The sequence below is a fragment of the Lolium perenne genome, chromosome 4 (assembly GCF_019359855.2).
Source record: "Lolium perenne isolate Kyuss_39 chromosome 4, Kyuss_2.0, whole genome shotgun sequence".
In the NCBI taxonomy this organism is placed as follows: domain Eukaryota; kingdom Viridiplantae; phylum Streptophyta; class Magnoliopsida; order Poales; family Poaceae; genus Lolium; species Lolium perenne.
Window position 1 is genome coordinate 608941 of NC_067247.2, and position 26260 is coordinate 635200.

A 26260-nucleotide genomic window follows, 5' to 3' on the forward strand; every position below is an offset into this window, starting at 1 on the left:
ATAATACTCATGTTTCAGAGGGGCAACATCAGGCATGTATAGCAGCAGAAAACATATTGTTTTCCTATCGAGGGAGGAAGAAACCAGATTGTTGTCTGGCTATATAGTTTTAGAAGTGAGAACATCAAGCCGTGCAAGCTATCTATCTGTAAGCCTGAAGTATTGCAATGTAACCTTCAGTAAATACAAATTCTAAGAGACCTCGACTGAACAGACTGGGATGTCTTGAATTGCTGGATTATATTTCTTGCCATGACTATGATATCAAGAAGAGATTCATATCATAAGTGAAGTTCTTCATTATCTTTCTTGTCGTGACTATGGATTATGTACTCTCTGCATTTTTGTCAACACCACATATTCTGTCTTTTCTAAGTCTGCTTTGGACTATATTTAGGAAGTAGCAGCTTTTCTAGATCTAACCTTCAGTCATGTATATAAGAGTCTATTAAATAAAACGCCAAATACATGATATATATCTATCCTATTGGGCAAGTTTTATGGGAATGTGCTATGCTAATCTGATACATACAACCATCCACAACCTGAACCATATTTTCACAAGCACCGTGCCATTCACGAGGTAAAAACAATAAAAAAAACTATGATGAACAGTAGGCTTTGGCATCTACAATAAAGAATCTGTACACACCTGCAAGTGGCCTGCTCATCTGTTCACCTTTTATAACTGACCACACCAAAGTCAATTTAATTTATCTGCCCGACTACAATGGACAATAAACCAATAGAATAGTATAACCTGGGATGGGTTTGCAGAATCATGGTGTGTTAACAATAAGAATATGCAGTTAAACACTACCTTGAAAGAACATGCCACCATGAACTGAAGTTGGCACTAAGAAAACCCATCTCAAACTGAGTGTACCTCCAATCCTTCATAACACTAAACAATCTGGTATACGATGTTAATGAACAAAAAACCGTGTGTACCAAGTGCCAAAATAAAGTTTGTTCCTGAACATTACATGAATCTCGCTAGACACCAGCACCAAAAATTAAGAGCCACTTCTTGAACCAAGCCTCAAAGGGAACATTGGACGGAGGATGTTTGCTGAATAGCTGAACTGCAGTAGGAAAAAGTATGTGAGCCTTCAAGGAAAATTTTCACAGTATCAATTAAATTTAGTTTTGTTGCCCTCACATACTCAAATGAATTAGTATACAGGTACACAGGTCTCCACCATTAGAATCAAGAGTTATCTAATTGGTAGCAAACATGAGGAGTAACTATCATTTGAGCACTTTCCACTACAGATGATACTGCATTACTGCTAGGGTTACAACATCTGACCTGCCAACGATGTTCCATATACACTGATGGTTCACAGTGCTCTCCTAGAAACCGAGTATGAAGGAGCCGATCCACAAAATCTTCCTGGAATGTGAACAAACATTGTTATGTAGAGAAAATCCTCTATAGATAATGAACCACTAACTGCCATAGTGCCATCCTAATATTTTGTAATGGCAGCGATACGTTTAATCCAACTGTGGCGCAGTCTGGTACATGGCAACAATGATCTGCAGCGGAGAAGGTCCATATGCACCTTTAGATGTATGATGATACCAGTAACTAAAGTCTCCTATGGAAGTCATGAAGAACCTTTCATAAATAAGTAACATAAAAAATAATCAAACAATGAATTGATTTGTCCAGAAAATACCAAGAATTTACCTAAGAATTTTTATGCAATCATGAGCCAGTTTAAGAGGGAAAACAATAATTTACAATCCCATCAAAATAACAATGACCATTTGTTGTAGAAGAAAACAGAAATGCCCTAGCAAATATTGAGGTAATGTTCATTCATCATAAACTACTTCTAAGACTTTTCTCTGTATAGATCATGACAATATATATTCCGTAATGGGAAAGACACCTTTAATCCAACTGTGGTGCAGTCTGGTACAAGCCAACCATGATCAGCAGTAAAGACGGTCGATCATCTTTAGATGTAAGATGATAGAAGTAACTAAAGTCTCCAATGGAATGCATGAATAACCTTTTATAAAATGAATTGATTTGTCCATAAAAATACGTAGAATTTAACTACGATTTTTTATGGAGTCATGAGATAGTTCAAGAGTCGGACCAGTCATGAGCAAGTTTAAGAGTAGGATATAACTTTTCTATGAGTTCCATAGCCAATATGGCTCCAGTTATGGTATCCATGTTAGAGTTGTATTTAGCCCCTAGATGTACGTATTGTATGAGTCGTATTGTACACGTATGTAACCTGATCATGCATATATAAAGTGAGACCGTGAGGGCTTAGACCCCACGAAACCCCAATTCTATTCTCAAACTTGGTATCAGAGCCTATCTGGCTAAACCCTAGCCGCCGCGAGCACCTAGCCCGCCGCCGCTAGATTGATCTCCCGCCGCCGCTGGTTCTTCCTAGTCTACGGCGATGTCGGGTCCGCTCCAGCTCTCAGGAACCCTGGGCGCCATGGTTTCGTCTTCCTCTTCCTCAGTCCCGACCGTCGTGATCAGCACAACGATCCTGGTCCGACTAGATGGCAACAACTTCACCTTGTGGAGAGGCCTAGCGCTGCCCAATCTGGCAGGCGCAAACCTCCACTTGCATCTCGAAAAGACCGCGGTCGTCCCTGCGAAGACGGTGCAGCAGGGTACCGGCGACAAGGCGATCGCCGTCCCCAATCCAGAGTATCATACCTGGTGGACTCAGGATCAGCGGGTCAAGGGTCTTCTCCTTGGATCAATGGGAGAGGACATCGCAGCGCAGCTCATCGGCTGCACGACGGCTGCAGAGGTGTGGGAGTCCGTCCACGCCATGTTCAGCGCGCAAAGTCGGGCGAATATTCGCCATCTGCGGCGACAGCTGCAGTCTCTCCGCAAGGAGGACATGACCGCCAGCGCCTACATGCACAAGATGAAGGCACTGAGCGATGCAATGGCCACCGCCGGGACAGTTGTTCCGGACGAGGATCTTATCGACTACATCGTCACCGGGCTCGGGTCCTCCTACAGCGCCGTCGCGGCATCCCTCAATTTCCGCACGACGCCCATCACCTATGCCGAGTTTTATGCTAGCGTCCTTCAATTCGAGGCCATGCAGGTTCAGCAAGCTCAGGCTGAGGGCTGGTCTTCTTCAGCCAACGCTGCGGCTCGCCCAGGGCCGGGCAATGGTGCACGCCCTCGTCCTCCCGATCAGTACCAAGGAGGGGGCGGAAGTTATCAAGGAGGAGGCAACCGTGGTGGCTACGGTAACGGCGGTGGTCAAGGCCGTGGCAATGGTGGCTACGGCAACGGCGGTGGTTATGCAAACCCCCGCAATGATGGTGGTGGCCGTGGCCGTGGTAACGGTGGCCGCAACAACGGCGGAGGCGGTGGCGGAGGCGGACGCAATGGACGTCGCTTCCGTCCCCAGTGTCAACTTTGCGGGATCTGGGGTCATGAGGCATATGATTGTCGTAATCGCTTCAACCATGACTTCCAACGCTCCGGCAACTCGGCCTCGACAAGCTCCAACGACAACAACCCATGGATCATGGACACGGGAGCTTCGGACCACTTCACCAGTGAGCTAGAACGCCTCCAGCTCGCCGAACGCTATCCCGGCAAGGATCAGGTGCAAGTAGCAAATGGAACAGGTTTGTCTATTGCCCATATTGGTCACTCTAATTTACCCGGTTCATCTCTGCGTTTGCAAAATGTTCTTCATGTTCCAAATATTCGCAAGCACCTTCTTTCCGTCTATCGACTTGTTTCGGATAACTATGTCTTTGTTGAATTTCACCGGGATTTTTTCTGTGTCAAGGACAAGGCAACGAGGAGGGTCATTCTTCTCGGTAGAAGTCGAGATGGTCTCTACCCAGTCCCGTTCTGCAGAGCTTCTTCCTCACCGCGTCACGCCTGTTCAAGTAGCAAAGTCTCCCCTTCGCAATGGCATCAGCGTTTTGGTCATCCATCCAATAATGTAGTTCAATCTATTGTTCGAACAAATAATCTTTCATGTTCATCGTCAGACAATATATCTTTGGTGTGTGATGCTTGTCAACGTGCCAAAAGTCATCAATTACCTTACACTGTGTCATCTCGTGTTTCTGTTGCCCCACTTGAATTGGTTCATACTGATGTTTGGGGGCCTGCGCGTACCTCCTCTGGTGGGTACAAGTACTATGTTAGCTTTGTCGACGATTATTCCCGTTTCTGCTGGATCTATCTTTTAAAACATAAGTCTGACGTTGAGCAGGTCTTCTATGCTTTCCAGGCTCATGTTGAGCGCCTCCTGAACGCTAAGATTAAGGCAGTTCAGTCGGATGGAGGTGGCGAGTATCAGCGCCTGTCTCGCTATTTTCAGCGCACAGGCGTGTCTCATCGTGTGTCATGTCCCCACACTTCCCAGCAAAATGGGATTGCCGAGCGCAAGCATCGGCACCTGGTAGAAACAGGGCTCGCCCTCCTTGCCCATTCCTCTCTCCCACTTCATTTTTGGGACGAGGCTTTCTTGACGGCGTGCTATTTGATCAACCGCATGCCATCACCGGTCATTCACAAACAAACACCCCTTTTTCGTCTTCTTGGAGTTGAGCCCAACTACTCTTTTCTCCGCATCTTCGGATGTGCATGTTGGCCTAGTCTACGCAAGTACAATACGCACAAACTTGAGTTTCGCTCCAAAGCTTGTGTCTTCCTCGGTTACAGTCCGATGCACAAAGGGTACAAATGTCTTGATCGGTCCACGGGGCGTATATATATATCTCGTGATGTCGTTTTTGATGAAACAGTCTTTCCCTACTCCACTCCTGGCGTCACGGTTCACGCATCTGATCTTGCAGAATCCCTGTCCTTTCCTGCAGATGAACCGGTTACGAGTGAGCATATGCGCAAATATGACCTGACCTATTTGTCTACTGATCCTCTTCCTAGTGTTGTGCTGTCTACGCAGGAACATGCAGTGGAGAATCGATCGCCATGCCGCCGCGCGCCGCCGTTCATGGGCCTGACGTCGCGCCCTCTTGCGCGATCGACGTGCATGGCGCATGCACGCCGCCCCCTGCTTCGTCGTCCGGCTCACCTGCCGCTGGCCCGCAGCCCTCGCCAGCTGCTCCTCCCGCGCCAGTTCCGACGCCCGCTGCTGGTACACCACCGGAGGAGCCTCTCTCACCTGCGCCTGCTGTGCCCGAGCGTCGGATGGTTACGCGCCACCAGGACAACACTCGGAAGGAGAAGGTGTACACCGATGGCACGGTCCGATATGATCCGCGTCGCCGCGCTTTCTTTGCCGCGCCGCACTCTCATCGGGATGCCTTGCAGGAGCCAGCGTGGCATGCCGCCATGAGCGAGGAATTTGCTGCACTGTGCCAGAATCAGACCTGGGTGTTGGTACCTCATCCGCCTGGAGTGAATGTCGTTGGCAGCAAATGGATATTCAAGACAAAACATCGTCCCGATGGCACCATTGATAAACACAAGGCTCGACTGGTCGCTCGAGGATTCACCCAGCAGCAAGGCATTGACTATGGGGATACTTTCAGCCCGGTTGTGAAGCCTGCTACTGTTCGTCTGGTTCTGTCTCTTGCTGTGTCACGTGGCTGGGCTCTTCGGCAAATCGATGTTAGCAATGCGTTCCTTCATGGGTTTCTGAATGAAGATGTGTATATGCAGCAGCCGCCTGGTTTTGAGGATGCTCGTTTTCCCTCTCACGTGTGCAAGCTTCAACGATCAATTTATGGTCTGAAACAGTCACCTAGAGCATGGTATGCCCGTTTGAGTCATCTCCTTTATCAGTTGGGTTTTACCTCTTCTAAGGCAGACACTTCACTCTTCATTTTCCGGCGTCGTGGAGTTCACATCTTCATGCTTGTCTATGTGGATGATATAGTCATTGCTGGATCCTCGCCTGGTGTTGTTGATGTTCTGGTGCGTTCACTCTCGGCCAGCTTTCCTATTAAGGATTTGGGTGTTCTGGAATACTTTCTTGGATTGGAGGCTTCTTACAATTCAGGGGGTATGTCATTGACTCAGCGGAAGTATGCTCTTGATCTCCTGCATAGAGTCAATATGGAGAATTGTAATGCAGCTCCTACACCGCTTGTTCCATCGGAGAGATTGTCTCGGAATGAAGGAGCACCTCTTGGTGCGGATGACTCTTTCAGATATCGCAGTGTTGTTGGAGCATTGCAGTACCTGACGCTCACGCGTCCTGACCTCTCCTTTGCTGTTAACAAGGTGTGTCAGTTTCTCTCACAGCCCACTGAAGTGCATTGGGAGGCAGTGAAGCGTATACTGCGGTATGTTAAAGGGACATTGCAGACTGGCCTGCAAATCCGCAAGTCTCCACTGACTGGCATCAGTATATTTACAGATGCAGACTGGGCAGGTGATGTTGATGATAGGCGCTCCACAAGTGGCTTTGCTGTGTTTGTTGGTCCGAATCTCATCTCCTGGAGTTCGAAGAAGCAGCCTACAGTGTCTAGATCAAGCACCGAGGCTGAGTATAAAGCTTTGGCTAATGGCGCTGCTGAAGCCAAGTGGGTAGACTCACTACTCAAGGAACTTGGTGTGACTAAGCAGCGAACACCGATATTATGGTGTGATAATCTTGGGGCAACGTATCTGACTGCGAATCCAGTCTTCCACGCTCGGACGAAGCACATTGAGATCGATTTCCATTTTGTGCGGGAACGAGTAGCTAAAGGTGAACTGGATGTCAGATTTATTTCCACTAACGATCAGGTAGCTGATGTATTTACTAAACCAGCCACACGACTCATGCTAGATAGATTTAAGTCCAATCTAAACCTTGTATAGTGGTTAAGATTGAGGGGGTATGTTAGAGTTGTATTTAGCCCCTAGATGTACGTATTGTATGAGTCGTATTGTACACGTATGTAACCTGATCATGCATATATAAAGTGAGACCGTGAGGGCTTAGACCCCACGAAACCCCAATTCTATTCTCAAACTATCCAAAGTTGGCTACCATTATAACCCTGTAGTACAAGACCATTCACTACTCTTAGTACCTTCCCAGAAACCAGATAAGCGCATTGTTTGAAGAAGTTGAGCCTATATTTAATTCATCAATTGAACAGTAGATAGCATTCCAACTGAAAATGCTGAAGTAACTCTGCAATACTGGAGCACGTGTGGAAAAGTATATTGTTCGAGCAATCCCCTCAACTGAAATTATGTATAAACAGAGTCCAGGTCAAAAGAAAAAATAACCTGCATCTTCATGCCATCTTCAGCAACCCACAATTAATCACAAATCCTTGAAAATGAATGAATTTTCTTCAAGGCCAATGCTGCTTGATCATATTCTTAGTCATTGCAACTTAATTCTAAAGATCAGAGAGCCCTGAAATGCTTTGAACAAAAATGAATGATAAAGTCCTGGTCTGGGTTTGCATCTAGGATCTAGTAGCATTTTATACTCAACACAAAATGGACCCTCTAATCTGAATTGTAGTCCCTTGGTTCCGATTTCATCAATACGCATGTGTACTGGCATACTACATGGGCTAGGAGTAGCTCATGTCGATTACATGGGAATGGAGGGAGTAGATCTAATGGAGATTCCTTGTTCCTACAACAAAACCACTACCGCAGTACTTAAACGATTGTGCTAGATGAATTGCAGGCTTATATGTTCAACAGGCAGTGGTTAAAGAAAATGTGGAAAAAGACGCACCAGTATTTGCTGTCACCCACCCACAACTCCTCTTCAGACCAGAAGCGTAACCCGGAGAAGCCGATCCAGCCTCCCTTTCCATTATGGCAGCAAGCTTATGATCAGTCTGAGAGACGGCCTTGTGTTCTTCCTCGGCCTGAACACAGGCCTCCCAATCCGCCCCATGGACGCCCGGCTGCAGAACGAGTCCGTCGATGGTTCTGATGAGCACGACGCGTCAAGAGAGAACTTGAGCGCAGCAGCAGTTCTGCCGGCGCATCCCTGTGGGTACGCTGAGGGACGTTAGCAATGTAGGCACGACAGCCGGCTTCTTCTCTTCCACTGTTGCGGCGGCGGAATCCCTCCCAGGCCTCGGCGACGCCTTCCGGCCCCGGTTAGCAGGTCTTGGTCCCCGCGGACCTCGGCTCAAAGTATGAGCCACTAGACGCCGGCGACAGCCTCCCCTTGAGCTAGACCCGGACATTCCAACCAAATCACCAAATTCTCCACCAAAAGCCCTCCTCCCCGCCTTCACGAGCTTAGCAGGAAACCAAATCGAGGAGGCGCTGCTCCGGGAACACCAAACGAAGCACCGGACCATGGATATGCCGCCGCATTCGAGACGATCCCCAGCTCTCTGTCCGCAAATCCGCGAGCAAAACCCTAGCAATCGACGCCCAACCTCTGCGGCTTTACGGGCAGCGATCTCGTAGACCTTGATCTAGACCCCGGAAACGCCCGAACCCCCCGCCGCTAGCTCTCGGAGGCGAAAACGAAAGCTCAATTCCAGAACATCGGAAGCACCGGCCGCAGGCGAGGAAATAGGCTCCCGCGGGGCCCGATTTGGGTGACCCCCGAGCAGTGAGCAACACAACCCTCCTCGGATCCCTGTGGCATGCGAGCAGCCGAGAGGGGAACCCTAGGGACACTCGAGGAGGTGGAGGGAGAGGTGGACTGGTGGAGGCGGAGTGAGGTGTCCGAACCAGGAAGGAGCAGTAGCGGTATCAGCTCAACTCGAGGAGGACGCGCTCCGGGGCGTCGCGGAGGAGCCATGGGACCTTCTCGGGGAACAACATGCGGCGTAGGAGGCGAGGGCGAGGGGAACGCGAGGACGGGATCCTTGCGTGTGGGCGGTGGAGCGCGGCCCATGTTGGCGCGGCCCATAGGCACGTGCGGGACGGGAGTACCATGGGACGACGAAAAGTCTGACGTATTGGAGGCTGGCAGAATAAGGAACATGTTCCTTCTTTTTAAGTAGTGTAGATTGATTTACTGTATTATTAAAAACTCACAACTAAAACGTAATTTTCCCTCAAGAAAAGGAACAAAATGACAAGGTATCAACTTGTCAATGCCTATGGATTGTAGGCTAGGGTTTAGTTAGAAGTAGAGGGCAAGTAGATCTGGAAGGTTTCAGCCGAAAAGTACTCGACGATTATGAAAACTAGGGTTTGTAACAATGATTCGATTGCCTCTTCGTCCCTCGACTCCCCCTTTATATAGGAGGCGGAGCCGAGGGTTTCGTTTTGTACAAGTTACAGAGTCCGGGACGGTATCTAACTCATCCCGCCAGATTTACAAATAACACTTCCTATTACAACTCTAACTTTCCTTAATATATCTTGGGCTCCCGAATCTTCTTTATTCTTCGGGTATTGGGCCTTCAGTAAACCCCGGGTACTATCTTCGGCAGGCCCATTTGGGATGCCTATGTCAGTAGCCCCCGAGATTTTGCTTGAATCGTAGAGTCAGGGAAAATCTCCACTGTTTATTTTTACTCGAGAGCTTTAACTTTTTTATATTTCTTCACATAAAATTCTATATTGTACAGGGATACTGGTAGTTGGGGCTAGTTCATCTGACGGATCAGGTACTAGTTAACTGCTCTAGTGGCAATCCGCAAAAACCTACTTCGAGATCACGTCCCTGGACATGATTCCGGGATACTGGTGTAAACTTCGACAGGTGCCGCTTAAGGTCTTACCATTCTGTCGAGTCCCAGTCAAATTTATCGAGTACCTAACGCATCCGTTAGGATTTTTCTTCGTATCTGTTGATACGGATAAAAGTAGCAGAGCGCAGTCTTCGGCGATGCCACGCCCAGCAGAACGGATCTGGGGTCTTACCTTCGCAAATTTGCGGCATTCGAAATTGATCGCAACTTTGGCGTTCGAGAATATATTGTCGAGTGCTTTTCCGGCTGTTGGAATGGCACATTTTATCGAGTCAAATATGACTTATATTGCTCTCCCGATGGGAGTATATGTAGAGTTAATTATAACTCGAAATATACTCTCTTGCTTTTCTATCTTTTCTTTGTTAATTTCATCGGGCACGCGAACAGCGTTCCCGATGGGAGTAGCCCCCGAGGCTACAACCAAAAACTTGTGCTTGGTTGTAGGCTCAACATTTTAGTCCACCTTGTCGCTATATTGTCATTATTTCCCAATATGATCTCTCTTCTTCTTTTTTTTTATCTCTCGGGTGCGCGAACAGCGCTCCCGATGGGAGTAGCCCCCGAGGCTACAGCCAAGAACTTGTGCTTGGTTGTAGGCTCCCGCAATTTCTATATTGCCATACTCGAAATTTTACTTTTTATCGAAGTAGCCCCCGAGCATTTGGGCAAAAACTTGTATTTGATCAAAGGCTCCCGAAGTATTTAATAACTTCTCCTGTCGCCAATCTTCTTTTATTTTTCTTGTCGGCATGCTTCCCTTAACCAAATTTACTTCATCTCTGTTAATAGTCGTGATTTTTCTGCCTTGTGGGTCCATTGTTTCCACCACGTTGACACGTCGTGCAAGTGGGGGACACACGTCCTCCGCTTTTTCTGGCGCACGTACAGTAACGCCTATCTCAGTAAAAATACCTTTTTACCCTTTTATCTAGAAGATCTTTTTTCACCACACGATTTCTTCATCCAACGGTGCATTGCTTCGCCTGATTCTTATATAAACCTTTCTTCAACCTCCGTTCACTCCTTCGCTTGCGCCGCACTTGCAAAAACTTCCCCTGCGCCCAACTCTCTCTGATCTTCCGCACTCACGAACATTGCTTTTTCCATTGCCGTTGATGCCACCGCGCACGCGACTCACTCGCCACAGCACTCCAGAATCCAAGATGGCCGCCAAAGATCTTGAGTGGGAGAGATCTAAAATCTCCAACCAGGATGTCAACACGCTGAAGAGGCTTGGCCTGATGAAGAAAGAAGACGCCATCCGCTTTCCCAGCGAAGAAAGCTACCCCAACCCTCCAATGGAGTACCGGGTTAGTTTCGTTGATCACCTCATCCGCGGCCTTTCGGCCCCAATTCACGATTTCCTCCGCGGCCTTTTTTGTTTACGGAATTCAACTGCACCAGTTGACCCCCAATTCCATCCTTCACATTTCCATTTTTATCACACTGTGCGAATGCTTCCTTGGAATCCCTCCTAATTGGGCTCTGTGGAAACGCATTTTCTGCCTCCGCCGCAATGGCTCCCACAACGCCACCTATAACATAGGCGGCGTTGTTATCTGTGTCCGAACTGACGTTGATTATTTCGACGTCAAGTTTCCTGATTCTGTCCAAGGATGGCGCAAAAGATGGCTCTACATTCACGAAGAAAGTGCCAACTCTGTGGAACACAACATAATCCCTTTCGACGGAAGTGCCAAAATTCAGCGCCGCCGTTCCTGGGACGCTGAAGCTTCCGAAGAAGAGAAAAAGGCGACAGAAGCACTTATGTCTCGTATTCATCAGCTTCAAAATACTCGAGGCAAAGAACTATCCGGTGTTCAAATCACTGCCTACTTCCTTAGGATTAGAGTGCAGCCTCTTCAGGCTCGCAAAAATCCCCTTTGGACGTATTCTGGTGAAAACGACGCCAATAGAATCTCCAGTGATCTTTCTGCAAAGGACTTGGAGAAATTGATTCGAAGAGTTTCCCGCCTGGCCAAGAAGGATCCTATTCCCTCCTCTTGTCGCGTGGAACCATACAGCGCCGCCAATCCTCTTCCCGAGGTATTTTGTCTTCTCGAGTTTCTGTATTGTTCCGAACTTTCCCTGCATCTCATTAATTTTCCTGTTGTCGCTATTTTCCTGCAGAACCATCCTACTATGGCTTCCCTTCCTCCTCTCCCTGAGGATGGAGAAGTCGAAGAACAGGCTATTGTTGCCGAAGACAACCAAGGTTCTTCTCTTCTGAAAGTGAAGTCGCAGGTTCTCACAAATCTGCGGCTTCCCATGAAAAAGAAGTTGAATCTGAAGCCAGCCGAGTCGACGCAATCCCTTCCTCCTGCTGTTTCCCCAAGGAACAAAAGGAAAAGGAATGATGCCGAGGATTACGGCACTACTAAGGCTGAAAAAGTTGTTCCTTCTCATCCGAAGGCAGCTTATGATCCTTATATTGAATCCCTCGTCAGCTCGTAAGTCACCTTTATTTCTCCCTTTTTCTGTACTCGAGGTGTTTATCTTGTCTTGCTTTTTATGCTGCCGATTTTTGATGAACAGTGATGACGAGGAAGAAGTACCAACTGTTGACGTGGCTCCTCGGACAAGCACGTCACATACTGTACTTGCCTCAGACACGCTAGTTGAAGGAGAAGAATCCTCGCCTCCTCAACAAAACGTCGTCACCACAACTCCGCCAAAGAAGCCCCTTGCTCCTTCACCAAAAAGGACAAGGATTGAAATGATTGTTGAACCTGCCCCTCAATTGGGCAGCTCGTCGACTCTGCTCTTAGATGATGTAAGTTTGTCGATATCTATATTTCCCCTATTTTGCCTTTTTTCACGCCTTCACTTTCTTTTTCATGCCGATGTTTCTTTTGCTGTATTCTTCTTTGACAGCCCATGATCAAAGAGCTTATCCGCATCGGATCCCAATTTATTGGGTACCGTGAATATGCTAGCAGAGCCGAAGGTAACAACTTTTATACTTGCCATTTTTTCTTGACTTTTTGCTCCTGTTGCTTGTCGCGGTTTTTGATCTTTCTTCTTTTTTTTTTATATCTCGACAGAGAAACTTGCAGAGGCCAACAAACGTGCCGACGCACTTGCTCAAAAACTTGAGCAAAGTGAGGTGGCTCGCAAGAAGGCCGAACTTGTTGCTAGCGAAGCCAAAGCCGAGGCTGATGAAGCCAAAGCAAAAGCTGCTAGTGTCGAGGAACTACAGAAAAGACTTGAGGATGCTGAATCTGCCTTAAACGAGCATAAAGCTGCACAAGCTTCTCGTGAGCACGGGATCCTCAAGCGCCTGAAATCACAAAGTCGACGCACTCACAGTAATATTATTGATCCCTTCTATTTTTTATGAGAACCGCTGTTTCTTGTTGTTGACCAATGTTTTGTTTCCTTGGCAGACCAAACAAACCAAGATTTTGATCTGGAGAATCCTGTCAATGACCCTCTCCTTGACACACTTACTTATCTGGAGCTTCATGGGTCCGAAATTCGTGAAGGCGTGGCCAATGCAAATGCAGGATTGTCGGCGCTGTTCCCCTACTTCTTCCCGAAGAAAGAGGAGCCCCCGACTTTCCTTACCCTTGCCAAGACTTTCAATTCACCAGAAGATCTTGGACTAAAGATGCGTCAGGAGAACATGAAGATTGCCTTCGAAAGCACCGTTGCTCTAGTTGCCGACAGCCAACAGATCGTTGATTGGACGAAAGTTGGCGACACCGAGCAAATAGAGCAATCCAGATGGAGGTCCCTGATTAAGGCAGCCAAGCCCAACACGAAGAAAATCTTGGCTTATCTCGGGATCAAACCAGCTTCGACTCCTAGCTCATCAAGGCCGGAGGTCTAGTTGCATGCCTCTTTGTTTTTCTTTCTCTGTTTCTTTTGCTCTTGTTGCCAAAGTAGTTATTTGGCGACACGTACTTCGTTAGCTCCACTGTAAGGCCTTTGTAATTATTCCGAAAGATTAATGAAAACTCTATCTTTTGCTTGTTGATTGATGTTGTCTTTTAAATTTCAGTTGGTATTTGATAACTACACTCCATCTTCCACTCCTTCCAATGTTTCGCCTTCTTCTTCTCGCTCAAAGAGAACTCTTGCGATGCTACACTGTCGAAGATTCCTTGCCGCGATAATTGGATGAACTTCGGCAGCAACTTCAGTATGCAAAGAAGCAAACACTTGTGATGATGGAAAAATCTCGCAAGTCATCTGAAGCCGAAAAAATTGCACTTCAGCAAGCTCGTGAGGCCGTGGCTGCCAAGGAAATCGCTGCTTCCGAGGCTGAAAAGGCGACTACTCGAGAAAATTTCATGCTCGAGTTGATGAATGAAGCTAGTGCGGATATGTCGGGTATGCTTGTTTCAACCTCAATATCTTCCGTCTTCATGCTACGTCTCTTAAAATTTTCTGCTCCGTTGCTTTAATAGGTTCCTTTACTGATGCTGTTGCCGAAGAAGAGAGGGTAAATACTAGGACGAACCTCCTCGTTAATCTTTCCCTTGATCATGGTTCTTTGTTTTGGGCTACCCCAGAGAGGACCCGCCAGATTGTCAGATTTCAGGATCGCGCTTCTCAAACTCGCGACTTCCTTGACTTCTGTACCAAGACCCTGTCCATGGTTTATAATTCCATGTTTCCTCGGAACGTTCAACCAAAGACTCTTCCCGAGTTAATGGAGAAATTCAAGGATGCCCACAGGATCCATGATTTTGTCAAAGCTCAACTGGTAGCTGGCGCCAGATTTGCTCTTATCATGCTTCAGATCTGCCACTCAAATCTTGACCTGACCCAAGTTGTTGCGAAAGTTCATCAGAAAGTAAAGCGCCGAAGAGTTGGTGTCGACCGAATTAACACGAAGGTTTCGCCTGTAGCCGAAGAAATGATTGAAGACCTTCTTCGGATGGATGCCAACTTTTTTGCCGATGGTCATTATGCTGACTTTCTTGGCGCTGCTCCTGAAGAAAACAGAATTACCCTTGACGATATACTGAATCATGATTAATTATTTTCCTTTTGTAGATAACTCTTCTTTGTAACCCATGACTGTGATTATATTGTTAAGCAATCATTATATTTCTATATTTGTCTAGCCCCCGAGTGTTTCGGTGGCTATTTACTGTATTTGTATATTGCGAGGTTTTGAACCAAGGCATTTATTTAATATGTATTGATGGCGAATATCAGCCCCCGAGCTTCTTTATTGAGTACTATTTTGTATTTGTATTGACTCACGAGGTATTTTAGTACCAAGGCAAGGCTTTTCTTTGTCGATGAACTATATTGAAATTCGTCGGGTCAAAGACTTTGAGCATGTCGATAAAGAAAAGTTATATTGACACTATCTTTATTATATTGCAGCACCGCGAGCCCGCCTCATTAAAAACCTTTCCCGGCCCCACTCGGTGCCCCGAAAAAGGAAAAGAGTGCGTCTGAAAACTCGCGGGCGTTTTAGTACATTGAAGTTTTACAAGGACTATATTTCGACTCTAGGCGTAGAACCGCCTGAGTTGCGCCACGTTCCAGGGGTTTTGCTCCTCCACCCCTGTCTTCTTGTCCTTTATCCTGTATGCTCCTCCTCCGATTACTTCCGTGACAATGTAAGGGCCAAGCCATGGTGACTCGAGTTTTTCATGACTTTTTTGCGTGAGCCGAAGAACTAGGTCTCCCACCTGAAAAGATCTTGGCCGCAAACGTCGACTGTGGTAATTCTTCAAGTCCTGTTGGTATTTGGTTACCCTTGATAGTACCTCGTCTCGAGCTTCGTCGAGTGCGTCGACGTCGTCTTCCAATGCTATCTTGGAAGTTTCTTCATTATACTCTGTGACTCTGGGGGAGTCGTGCTCTATTTCTATTGGTAGTACTGCCTCTGCTCCATGGACCAGGAAAAACGGTGTCTCTTGTGTCGCTGTATTTGGTGTTGTTCGGATGCTCCACAACACACTTGGTAGTTCTTCTGGCCAGGTATGTCGAGCTTTTTCCAGTGGTCCTAACAGGCGTTTCTTGATGCCATTGCAGATGATGCCATTGGCTTTCTCGACTTGCCCATTGGTTTGAGGATGTGCAACTGACGCGAAGTGCAACTTGATACCCACTTCTTCGCAATAATCTTTGAATTCGTGGGATGTGAAGTTACTGCCATTGTCCTGTGACGATGTCGTGGGGCACTCCAAATCTGAAGACGAGTCCTTTTATGAATTTTATCTTGCGGATGCTCCATCTCGGTGAATTTATCGGCTTCGCTTCTATCCACTTTGTAAATTTGTCGACAGCTACTAGCATGTACTCCTTTCCTCCTGGCCAGGATTTGTGTAACTTGCCCACCATATCAAGTCCCCATTGGGCAAAGGGCCATGACAATGGTATTGGTGTTAGTTCTGCTGCTGGAGAGTGGGGTTTTGCGGCAAACCTTTGACACGCGTCGCAAGTTCTTACTATTTCCTTAGCGTCCTCGATTGCTGTCAACCGCAGAATCCTGCCCGAAAAACCTTGGCTGCAATAGCTCGACTACTTGCGTGGTGGCCACATATTCCTTCGTGTACATCCTTCAAAATTATTCTTCCTTCTTCGGGTGTGACACATCTCTGCAGGACGCCTGAAATACTTCGCTTGTACAATTCTCCTTTGACCACCGTGAAAGCTTTGGAGCGTCGAATTACTCGTCTTGCATCAACTGGATCATCGGGTATTTCTTTCCTGAGGATGTACGATATGTACGTCTGCATCCATGGTATCTGTATCACCATGACCAGGTCCTGATCTTCTTCTTCTTCTTCTTCCTCTTGCTTTTCCTTGGTAGCCCCCGAGGGTTTCTTCTCCTTCTTTTTTGATTTTGTCGATTTTGTAGATCTCTCTGTTATCTCTTCCCAAAATACACCCGGCGGAACTGCAAGGCATTGCGACCCGATGTTTGCAAGAACGTCGGCTTCGTCGTTGCTCAATCTGCTAATATGATTTACTTCGCATCCATCAAACAACTTTTCGAGCTCGTTGTACACCTCCTTGTATGCCATCATGCTATCATTGACTGCGTCACATTGGTTCATGACTTGCTGAGCCACCAATTGTGAGTCGCCAAATATTTTTAATCGAGTTGCACCGCAAGCTTTCGCCATCTTCATCCCGTGTATGAGGGCTTCATATTCTGCTTCATTGTTAGATGCGTTAGGGAACGTCATCCGAAGGATGTACTTCAACTTGTCGCCTTCAGGTGATATGAGTACTACTCCTGCGCCAGCTCCTTCTAGTCTTTTGGACCCATCAAAGTTCATGGTCCAGGTTCTCGACAAATCTGGAGGTCCTGTGTTTTGCAACTCCATCCATTCTGCGATGAAGTCCGGCAGAACTTGCGACTTGATTGCTTTTCTTTTTTCATACGTGATGTCCCGAGGGGAAAGTTCTATTCCCCAAAGGGAGACACGACCCGTAGCTTCTGGATTGTTTAGTATATTTGACAAGGGAGCTTCATTGACCACTATGATCGGGTGTGCCGAAAAATAGTGGCGCAATTTTCGTGCTGTTGTGAGCACTCCATATGCTAGCTTTTGGTACTGAGGGTACCTTTGTTTTGATGGCGATAAAACTTCGCTGATGAAGTATACTGGCCTCTGTACTCCGTGGAGTTTTCCTTCTTCTTCTCGTTCGACAACTAGCACCGTGCTCACCACTTGGGGCGTGGCTGCAATATACAGCAGGAGAGGTTCCTTTTCCTTCGGCGCCACCAGAATTGGTGGTGTCGAGATTGTGCGCTTCAAATCCTCGAAGGCTCTATCGGCCTCTTTGTTCCACTGGAATTTATCTCCTTGCTTTATTAGAGCGTAAAATGGTAACGCTTTTTCTCCCAACCTGGCGACGAATCTTCTCAAAGCTGCGACTCGCCCAGTTAGCTGCTGTATTTTTTTCAACTTTGTTGGCTTTCTCATTGTTATGATAGCTTGTATTTTGTCGGGATTTGCTTCAATCCCTCTTGCTGAGACTAGAAATCCCAGAAGTTCTCCTGCTGGGACGCCAAAGGAACACTTCGTCGGGTTCAGCTTGAGGCAGAATTTGTTGAGGTTGTCGAAGGTTTCCTTGAGATCCTCGATCGGTGTTGCCCCTCTTTTGACGTTATGACGACATCGTCGATGTACACTTGCACGTTTTTCCCGATCCGTGTCGCGCACACTTCTGCATCATCCTCTGGTATGTTGCTCCCGCGTTTTTTAAACCGAAAGGCATTGTTCTGTAACAAAACACACCGTAAGGTGTTATGAACGCTGTTTTGGCCTCGTCTTCTTCTTTCAATCTGATCTGGTTATAACCAGAGTATGCGTCCAGGAAGGAAAGACGTTCACATCCAGCCGTGGAGTCGATAATTTGATCGATCCTCGGGAGGGGAAAGTGATCCTTTGGACAATGTTTATTGAGACACGTAAAGTCGACGCACATGCGAAGGACTGTCGTGTGTTTCTTTGGCACCATCACTGGGTTAGCTACCCATGTGGCTTCTGTAGATATCTCTTTGATAAAACCAGCTTTCTCCAGTCGATTTACTTCTGATAGCATAGCTTTGCGGTTTGGTTCCGAAAAACGCCGCAAAGGTTGTTTGATTGGTCTCGCTAATGGATCCAAGTTTAGGTGGTGCTCGGCAAGTTCCCCTGGTACTCCTGGCATGTCACTGGACACCATGCGAAGATTTTCCAGTGCTCACGGAGGAACTCGACGAGCGCTTTCCTATGCGATATCCATGTCGTTTGCGATAGATGTCGTCTTTTTCGGTCTGTCGGGTGAATCTGCACCTCCTTAGAATTTTTCTTGGTATTGAAAGTTGATTCTTTATTTGGCCTTCCAACGTCCTGGCAAGACGTCGTAATCGGTCATGCTTTTTGACGCCAAGTACTCCGCTTGCATCCCGAAAGTTTACGATAGCCGATGAAAATCCTTGTCGCATTTATCGGCTAAGGCAAAGCTTCCTTTAAGCGTGATTGGTCCCTTTGGTCCAGGCAATCTCCACAACAGGTATGTATAGTGTGGCACCGCCATAAATCTAGCATATGCTGGTCGTCCCAACAAAGCGTGGTACTGCGACGGAAAATCCACGACTTCAAATTCCAGCCTCTCGATTCTGTAATTTTCTCGGGTCCCAAACTGAACGTCGAGATTGATCTTCCCCAATGGATAACTTGGTTTCTCCGGTGTGATGCCGTGGAACCTTGTGTCTGTTGGTTTCAAGTTTGCTAAGGATATGTTCATCTTCCTCAATGTATCTGCATACATAAGGTTTAGGCTGCCGCCGTCTATGAACACTCGGGAGACATCAAATCCTGCGATAATCGCCGGCAGAATAAGTGCCGACTGCCCTGGTCGAGGGACTTGTCGCGGGTGATCTGCTATTGTGAAGCCAATATCTTGTCCCGACCAATTAAGGTACTCAACTGTTGGTGGAGGCATTTTTCTCGCCATAAACACCTGTCGTGAGATTACTTTCTCGAGCTCTATTGGACGGCCTTCCTTCGAATCATTGACACCGCTCCGTTGGAGTTAGGATCAACATAAGGTGGTGGTGGAGGTGCTGCCGCTATTCTGAGCTGATGCCGATTGTCGTCTGTAATCGCGGGAGGAGGCGGCAAGTGAATCTCGCTTCTGGGTTCTCGAGGATTTCTCTGTGTTGCCCGCGCGTTAGCGTTCTCTGCATATCTTAGCATTGCCTGAAAATTTCGACAGTCTTTCTGCAGGTGTCCTGACTGTCTTTTACCGTTGCTGTCGAGGAAAAAGTGCATTTGACACGGCCCATTCATCATCTCTTCAGGGGACACGAAAGGCCTTGGGAACCTAGGCCCGCTATTTTGTCTGTTGTTGCGAGAATCATCCCTGTTATCGCCTCGCTGTTCACTGCTTCTCTGATAATCATCTCTGTTGCTTCCTCCTGTGTTTGCCCGAAAACCTGCCGAAATTTGCCCTGGAGCGTCATAGTTCGGGTACTGCCGAGGAAATCGTCGCCTCGATTGATAATTTCGACCACGGTCCTCCTCTAGCGACCTGTGCCGTTTGTTGTGGACAGCGTCTTCTCCATCTGCCCATCTGTTTGCTATCTCCATTAACGCAGATACTGTCTTTGGATTGGTCCTTCCTAAGTCCTCGACAAAATCTCCACGTCTGATTCCTGCGACAAACGCATCTATTGCTCTCTCGTCAGATATATTTTCTGCCGAGTTTTTGATGATATTCCACCTTTGAATGTACTTTCTCATTGGCTCATCTGGCTTTTGTCGACACGCTCTCAACTCCTCTAACGACGCCGTTTTTTTTGCACGTGGATCTGAAGTTCTTGACGAACACATCCTCGAAACTTTCCCAGCTGTCGATAGATCCTGGAGTGAGTTTCTTTATCCAAGATCGTGCGGCTCCACTCAAATGCACCTGGATGCTTTGCATAGCTGTTGCCCTGGTTCCTCCTGTGAGCTTCACTGTCTCGAGATAATCAACTAGCCAATCCTCTGGATCTTGAAGGCCGTCGAACTTCTTGAAGTTGTCGGGTAACTTGAATCCTGAGGGGACTCGAGTTTTTCGGACTCTCCTCGTGAAGCATGGAAGGCCGCACATATCTTCGTCATTAAGCTCCGGAGATTGCCGATGATCCCTTCTGCTTTGCCGCGCTCTATCGACCCTTGCTTGTGCTGCTGTGTCTCTTGCTCCACTTGGTCCTTCAGGTGCTGCCGCTGTTGCTGCTGCAAGTCGTGGACTATTTTGCCGTGCCGCTCCTTCGGGAGGCGTTGATACAAACGCTGTCCCCATAGCTCCAACTCCTGCTACCGCCATATTGTATAGTGTTTCCCTTGGATCACCTGGAGGTGGTTTAGATGCAAGGATAAAAGCATGTGTCGCCATATACCCAGCCTCTGGTGTCTTAGGGATGATATTTCCTCTTGTATCTATCGACATGAAGGACATGTCGAGGTTTTGGACCAAGTGCTCTCTTTCTGCCTCGGGTATATGTTGCAACCTTGATCTTGCTCTGTTCCGAGCCTCCCGTGGCTATCACCCGAAGTTCTAGATTGTCGACTTAGATCTGCCCTTCTCCTGCCGGATGCGTAAGCTGCCTCCTTTCTCTGTTTAACTCGGCTCTGTTTTTCCAATTCTACGGCAGCTCGTGCGAGCCTATATTGATATGCTTGTAATTCCTCTGGTGTGGCCGTGGTAGCCATTGGTTCTGTACCGTTCATAGCTCTCGCGGCTCTGTCCCACGCTGCTTGTGAAAGTTGAACTCTATCTCGCGGCTCTGGCCCAACGTATTTGTTGCCCAGGCCTTGTCGCAGGTTGGAGGGATCGACGTATGGATTTCCCAGATCGTCGAAAGCCTCAGATGTTTCCTCTTGATCCTCAATGGCATAAACCTGATGATATTTTGTATTCAGATCTATGTTGGGTTTGGTGACATCATCGTTGAGATTGATGAAGACCTTGCCCACCGTGATAGATTTGTCGATGAAGTCGTAACTGTCGACATCGCTTGAGCCATCGCTTATATATGAGTCCGCAGATGACTCAAACGATATGTCGTTGAAGATCTTGGCGAGTTTCTCTCTTGCTCGGTGCGACGTAGCGTGTCGACGAAGTTTCTTCTTCTCCTGACTCGGTTGACGATGCATAGCTTGAAAAATCGGAATCGACCGCCGACGATCCCGACGAAATCGGAATCTCGACACGATACGATCCTTCCTTCTCGACGCGAAAGTGAAACCTTCCGAACGTCATCTCCATGGGCTCCGCCAGATACGCATATGCATCCAAACGGGAGGGTGGGTGAGGAACAAAATCGACAGGACCAGCAGCGATCTGTTTACCTCGATCCATAGCGTTGCTTGCGGTTGATGATGTCGAAGATCTTGAACGTGCCATCGAGATCAGATCCTTACGCCTCTAGTTCCCACAGACGGCGCCAATTGACAAGGTATCAACTTGTCAATGCCTATGGATTGTAGGCTAGGGTTTAGTTAGAAGTAGAGGGCAAGTAGATCTCGAAGGTTTCAGCCGAAAAGTACTCGACGATTATGAAAACTAGGGTTTGTAACAATGATTCGATTGCCTCTTCGTCCCTCGACTCCCCCTTTATATAGGAGGCGGAGCCGAGGGTTTCGTTTTGTACAAGTTACAGAGTCCGGGACGGTATCTAACTCATCCCGCCAGATTTACAAATAACACTTCCTATTACAACTCTAACTTTCCTTAATATATCTTGGGCTCCCGAATCTTCTTTATTCTTCGGGTATTGGGCCTTGATAAACCCCGGGTACTATCTTCGGCAGGCCCATTTGGGATGCCTATGTCACAAAACGTGATTTATCCGCAAGAAAACACGTAATTCTCGTGGGTAAAGTGTACATGCGATTTATTTGGTGGTATCTTTCTATACCTAATAATAAAGAAAATAAGGCTTCTTGTTCGTCCGTCCTACTTTTTACCGTTTTACCCTCGCACCAAAGTGCATATTACTCCATGCTGCCATCGTACCGCTTCGATTGATGTTTTCTTTTTCCCCATCCGTCCCCTGTCGAGCTCCCGTCCCACGTGCGCCGTCGATGGGGCACGCATCGCCAAACTCCGCCTTTGAATCAGGCTACCCGGCATCCCCGCCTGAATCCCCTTCCACATCGCTGCCGTGGCCAGAATTCCAATTTTGCTAATTCGATGCGCAGTCCATCTCTTTCTGTGTTGTGCTTCCTCCCGTCCAGCGGAGGAGCGAGAGCCAATTCATACCGAACTCGATGCATATCGAATCGAATCAGGATTTCTTGCCCGCCCTCTGTAAAAAAACACCCATATATATGCCCCCTCCTGTCCAATCTAAGCGCGATTGATTCCTACAAAACACTGAAAAATTCCGACCACCTCGCGAGGCTGGCGGCGGCGACGAGCGGCGCTTGGCGTGGCCAGGTTAGAGAGCACGGGAGAAACTGGTCCACCTCTTATTTTCTCCCCTGGATCGCGTCGTCTCAAACCTTGCAGTCGCCAGTGAATTTCCCCCGTTTTCCTTGACCTGCTTGCACAATTACGGAAGCACCCGTCGATCTTTGTATCTGAACTCTAGACGGAGAGCCAGTGTTCGGGAGCCGATCTGGGTAAGAAAATTTGGGCTTGGGTGATCTACTGATCTTGGTGAGGAAATTGGACCGACACCAACGCTCATGACGACGGGATAGATAAAACAGGCCAGCGAACACAACGAAGCCGAAAAAAAAAAACTCCAAGGCCGCGTAGGACTGGAAGGCCCTGATTCTCTTTCATCTTGCGAGCGGACAAGCAACTAGCCTACCTACGCCTTCCGTTTAGTGAATTCTCCGAGATCAACCAGTTTATCGATAGTGCTCAGTTCAGTGGATTTGGATGCATCCTTTAAACTTGTTAGTCAAGTACTTGGGAAACTGAATCATACGTGGAGCTCACTATATGGTGTTGTGGCACTCTTGCACTGTCCGATCCTCCCAGGACAACTTACACGCCTTCAATCGAAACCAGGACAGTTTACATAATTAGAATCCAAAGGAGCTGTAGATTTTGTCTGAATTTGGATTATCTATGAACCCAATTTACACGCAGCTGCTCCTGATCAAGTGACTCCGGCATAAGTCCAATGCGGGACCTGAAATTCAGTTACATCGAGCTACCACCGTCTGACAAGTGCAGCAGTAGCCAATCTATCATCCACGGTATGTACTAATTGTTTCACTTAATTTACCCTACGTTGCCAATAAATCATGTTGTGTTCTCAATTATCTAACTTCACACTAGTAGAAAAAGGGTCTTCCGTCTAAGCCTTTAGTACCGGTTTGCTTACGAACCGGTACTAAAGGGTGCATTAGTACCGGTTGCAATGTCCACACCTTTAGTACCGGTTCCAAAGGACTTTTAGTACCGGTTCGTGACACGAACCGGTACTAAAGGGTTAGCGTCAGCCGAAAAACCTTTAGTACCGGTTCGTGACACGAACCGGTACTAAAGGTTTTTCTGCTCCCCCACGCACCTCCACACACACACACACCCCCCCCCCCCCCCCCCCCGTGGATCGCCTTTTTTAACACTGTAAAATAGAAAAGAAAATGATAGAAAATTCAAAAAATAAAATATTTTCAGATTCTTGTATGTTATGAAACCTACTATTAGGGAAAATTAACAAATTTGAATTTTCACTTTTTTTGCAAAAAAGTTTTGAAAAATGGTATAACCGCAATAACTTTTGCATACGACGTCGAAAAAAAACGTATAATATATCAAAAAAATCCTGGGTACCAGGGTTCACCCGGTTGGCCAATTTTTAGATTCTCAAAATTCCAAATGAAAATATGAAAGCAGGAAGATTTTAGTTTTTTTTCCGGAAATTTAGAATTTTATATATTTTTAAATTTTTAAAAATTTTAAAATAATAATTATAAGATTTTTTAATCCAGAATATTACTATTACTTTTAGCAAATTATAATATTTTCAAATTTTCAGGTTTTAGGTTTGGCAAAAAAATATTAAAAATTTAAAAAATAATTAAAAATAATACAAATTTAAAAAGTTAATTTTATTTATTTATTCAACATTATTATTACATCATTACTTTTGTTTATTAAAAAAATTATTTAGAATTTAAACAATAAAGAAGTGTGACATCGACCAACATGTTAATAGGATTGATATGATACTACTATCACATACATGCGCGCGAAGCACTTGGAAGTGAAACGGGATGGAACTCGGAAGTTAAGCGTGCTAGTGCGGGAGTAGTGTGAGGATGGGTGACCGACCGGGAAGTTTGACCACGGGTAAGTAATTTGACTAAAGATTAAGTGTAGTTAGAGACTAACGGAAATATTAGAAATTGTGAAAAAAAGGAGTGAAAAATAATTAGAAAAAAATGGACAAAAAAAAATAAACGAAATAGCCTTTTTGTGAAAAAAAAAAGAAAAAAAAAGAAAAAATAGCCTTTAGTACCGGTTCGTAAGGAACCGGTACTAAAGGTGGGAGGCCTTTAGTACCGGATCTTTAGTACCGGTTCAAAATCCGGTACTAAAGGCCATTTAGAACCGGTACTAAAGGGTGGTTTTTCTACTAGTGTCAGTTAGTGTTGTAGTATTTGGAGACAATCATATTATCAAATAATTTGACGCAGAATTCCATTGCTAGTTCAGAACTTTAGATGTTGTATTGTAATTTGTAAGACACATATTATGAGGTGGCAACTTGAGCTTTTATTTAGTTCAGGTCCTTAAAAAACAAACATTGTGTAGGCGTCCAAACCGGTGTATAACTATTCTAATATTCACTCAGTTTACCTTGGTTTGTTATCCTGGAGATAAATTAAAATTAGCTTTCTATCTAGAAAAAATAACATTGTGATTTGTTTCCAAATTATTGTACCTGTATAGCACCAACTGTTCTAAATTAGTCAGACTAATGTGAGTAGGTAAATACACACATAATCATTTCATGTTTTATTACTAGCACGCTTTTGCTGCGATGATAATATTTTCACAAAATATTTTCCGTTGCAACGCACGGGCAATTTTCCTAGTACTATTAAATGAGAGTTGGTCGTTTGACACTCAACACAATTTGATGGTCGTCATTAGAGATATCTGAGCCGTTCAATCTAATTTAACACGCTCCGGTTCGTCCGATCTATTTAATAGCAATTCCACGCTCTCGTCCAAACCAAAATCAGGATACAATCTCCACATTCCTTTTTAACTCAGCTATCTCTCTCAAAAAAGGTATGACGTGATCCCCAGATGTGATTCCTCCTTCATTTCCCTACCCACGACTCCGCCCAGCCCGCGCCGTCGCCATCGTCCGTGCGCCTTCCACCACCCTGTGTCGGCGACCTACCCCGCCTCGTATTTCCCCGCAATGTCTCACCCTCCCTCCGAGATCCAGCCCATGGGATGGATGAGAACGAGATCCCCTTCACAGACCTCCTCCTCCTCTTGTCTGAAGCAGCAACATCATTGGGCGACGACGATGGTCGCCAACTCCTCCTTTCCATGGTCCGATCCACGCTCGGCCGCGAGGGCACCGGGCTGCTGGCCGTTGTCGCCGTACTGCACGCGATCTCCCTCCACCACCCGCTCCTCCCGCTGGTCCGTCCTCCCGCATCTCCCCAGTTTTTCTCGAACAGCCCCGAACGCCTCCACGTCCGGCCACACTCGTGGCCTCGACCTCCACGGGATCTCCTTCGAGCGCCGCCCCGACATGGCTACTACGGAAAATAATACGCACGCCCCTATCGGCCTGGCCTACCACCCCAGCTCGTCCTCACGCACAGATTCGGCCGTTTGCTGCCGGGTTCGTTTCTCCAGGTCTGTGGTCGACTGGTCAGCGTTGTTGGAGGTTTACTGTTGTTCAGTCTGTACTCCAGCACTACAGGTCCATCCGTCCTGCGGTGCTCCACCAAGGTTGGCTTCCCATTGCACGATTCGGTGAGATGTTCAAGTTTTTATAGAGTTTTGTTGATATGTGAGATGCATGATTTGGTACAAATTATGCTGCCGATTTTTAGTATGGTTCTGTAGTACGCTAAGTATAGCTTATTAAACTGTGCTGCACTAATCAAGTCTTCTGACATACATGCTTTTCTTTTGATCTTTGATATTTGATCTTTGTATTCAGATGGCTTAGTGGATTCTCAGATCGAGTGCTCAA

At 46.7% G+C, this 26260-nt stretch overlaps 1 protein-coding gene across 1 annotated transcript; it reads left to right on the top strand.

Moving 5' to 3' along the window:
- The first annotated feature begins 2432 nt into the window (after positions 1 to 2432).
- Positions 2433 to 7968, top strand: LOC139830786 (uncharacterized). The gene is made up of 4 exons (XM_071819618.1): positions 2433 to 3636; positions 4935 to 6724; positions 7632 to 7728; positions 7829 to 7968. Exons 1-4 carry the CDS (start codon positions 2433 to 2435, stop codon positions 7966 to 7968), a joined length of 3231 nt encoding a protein of 1076 aa, XP_071675719.1.
- The last annotated feature ends 18292 nt before the right edge of the window (positions 7969 to 26260 follow it).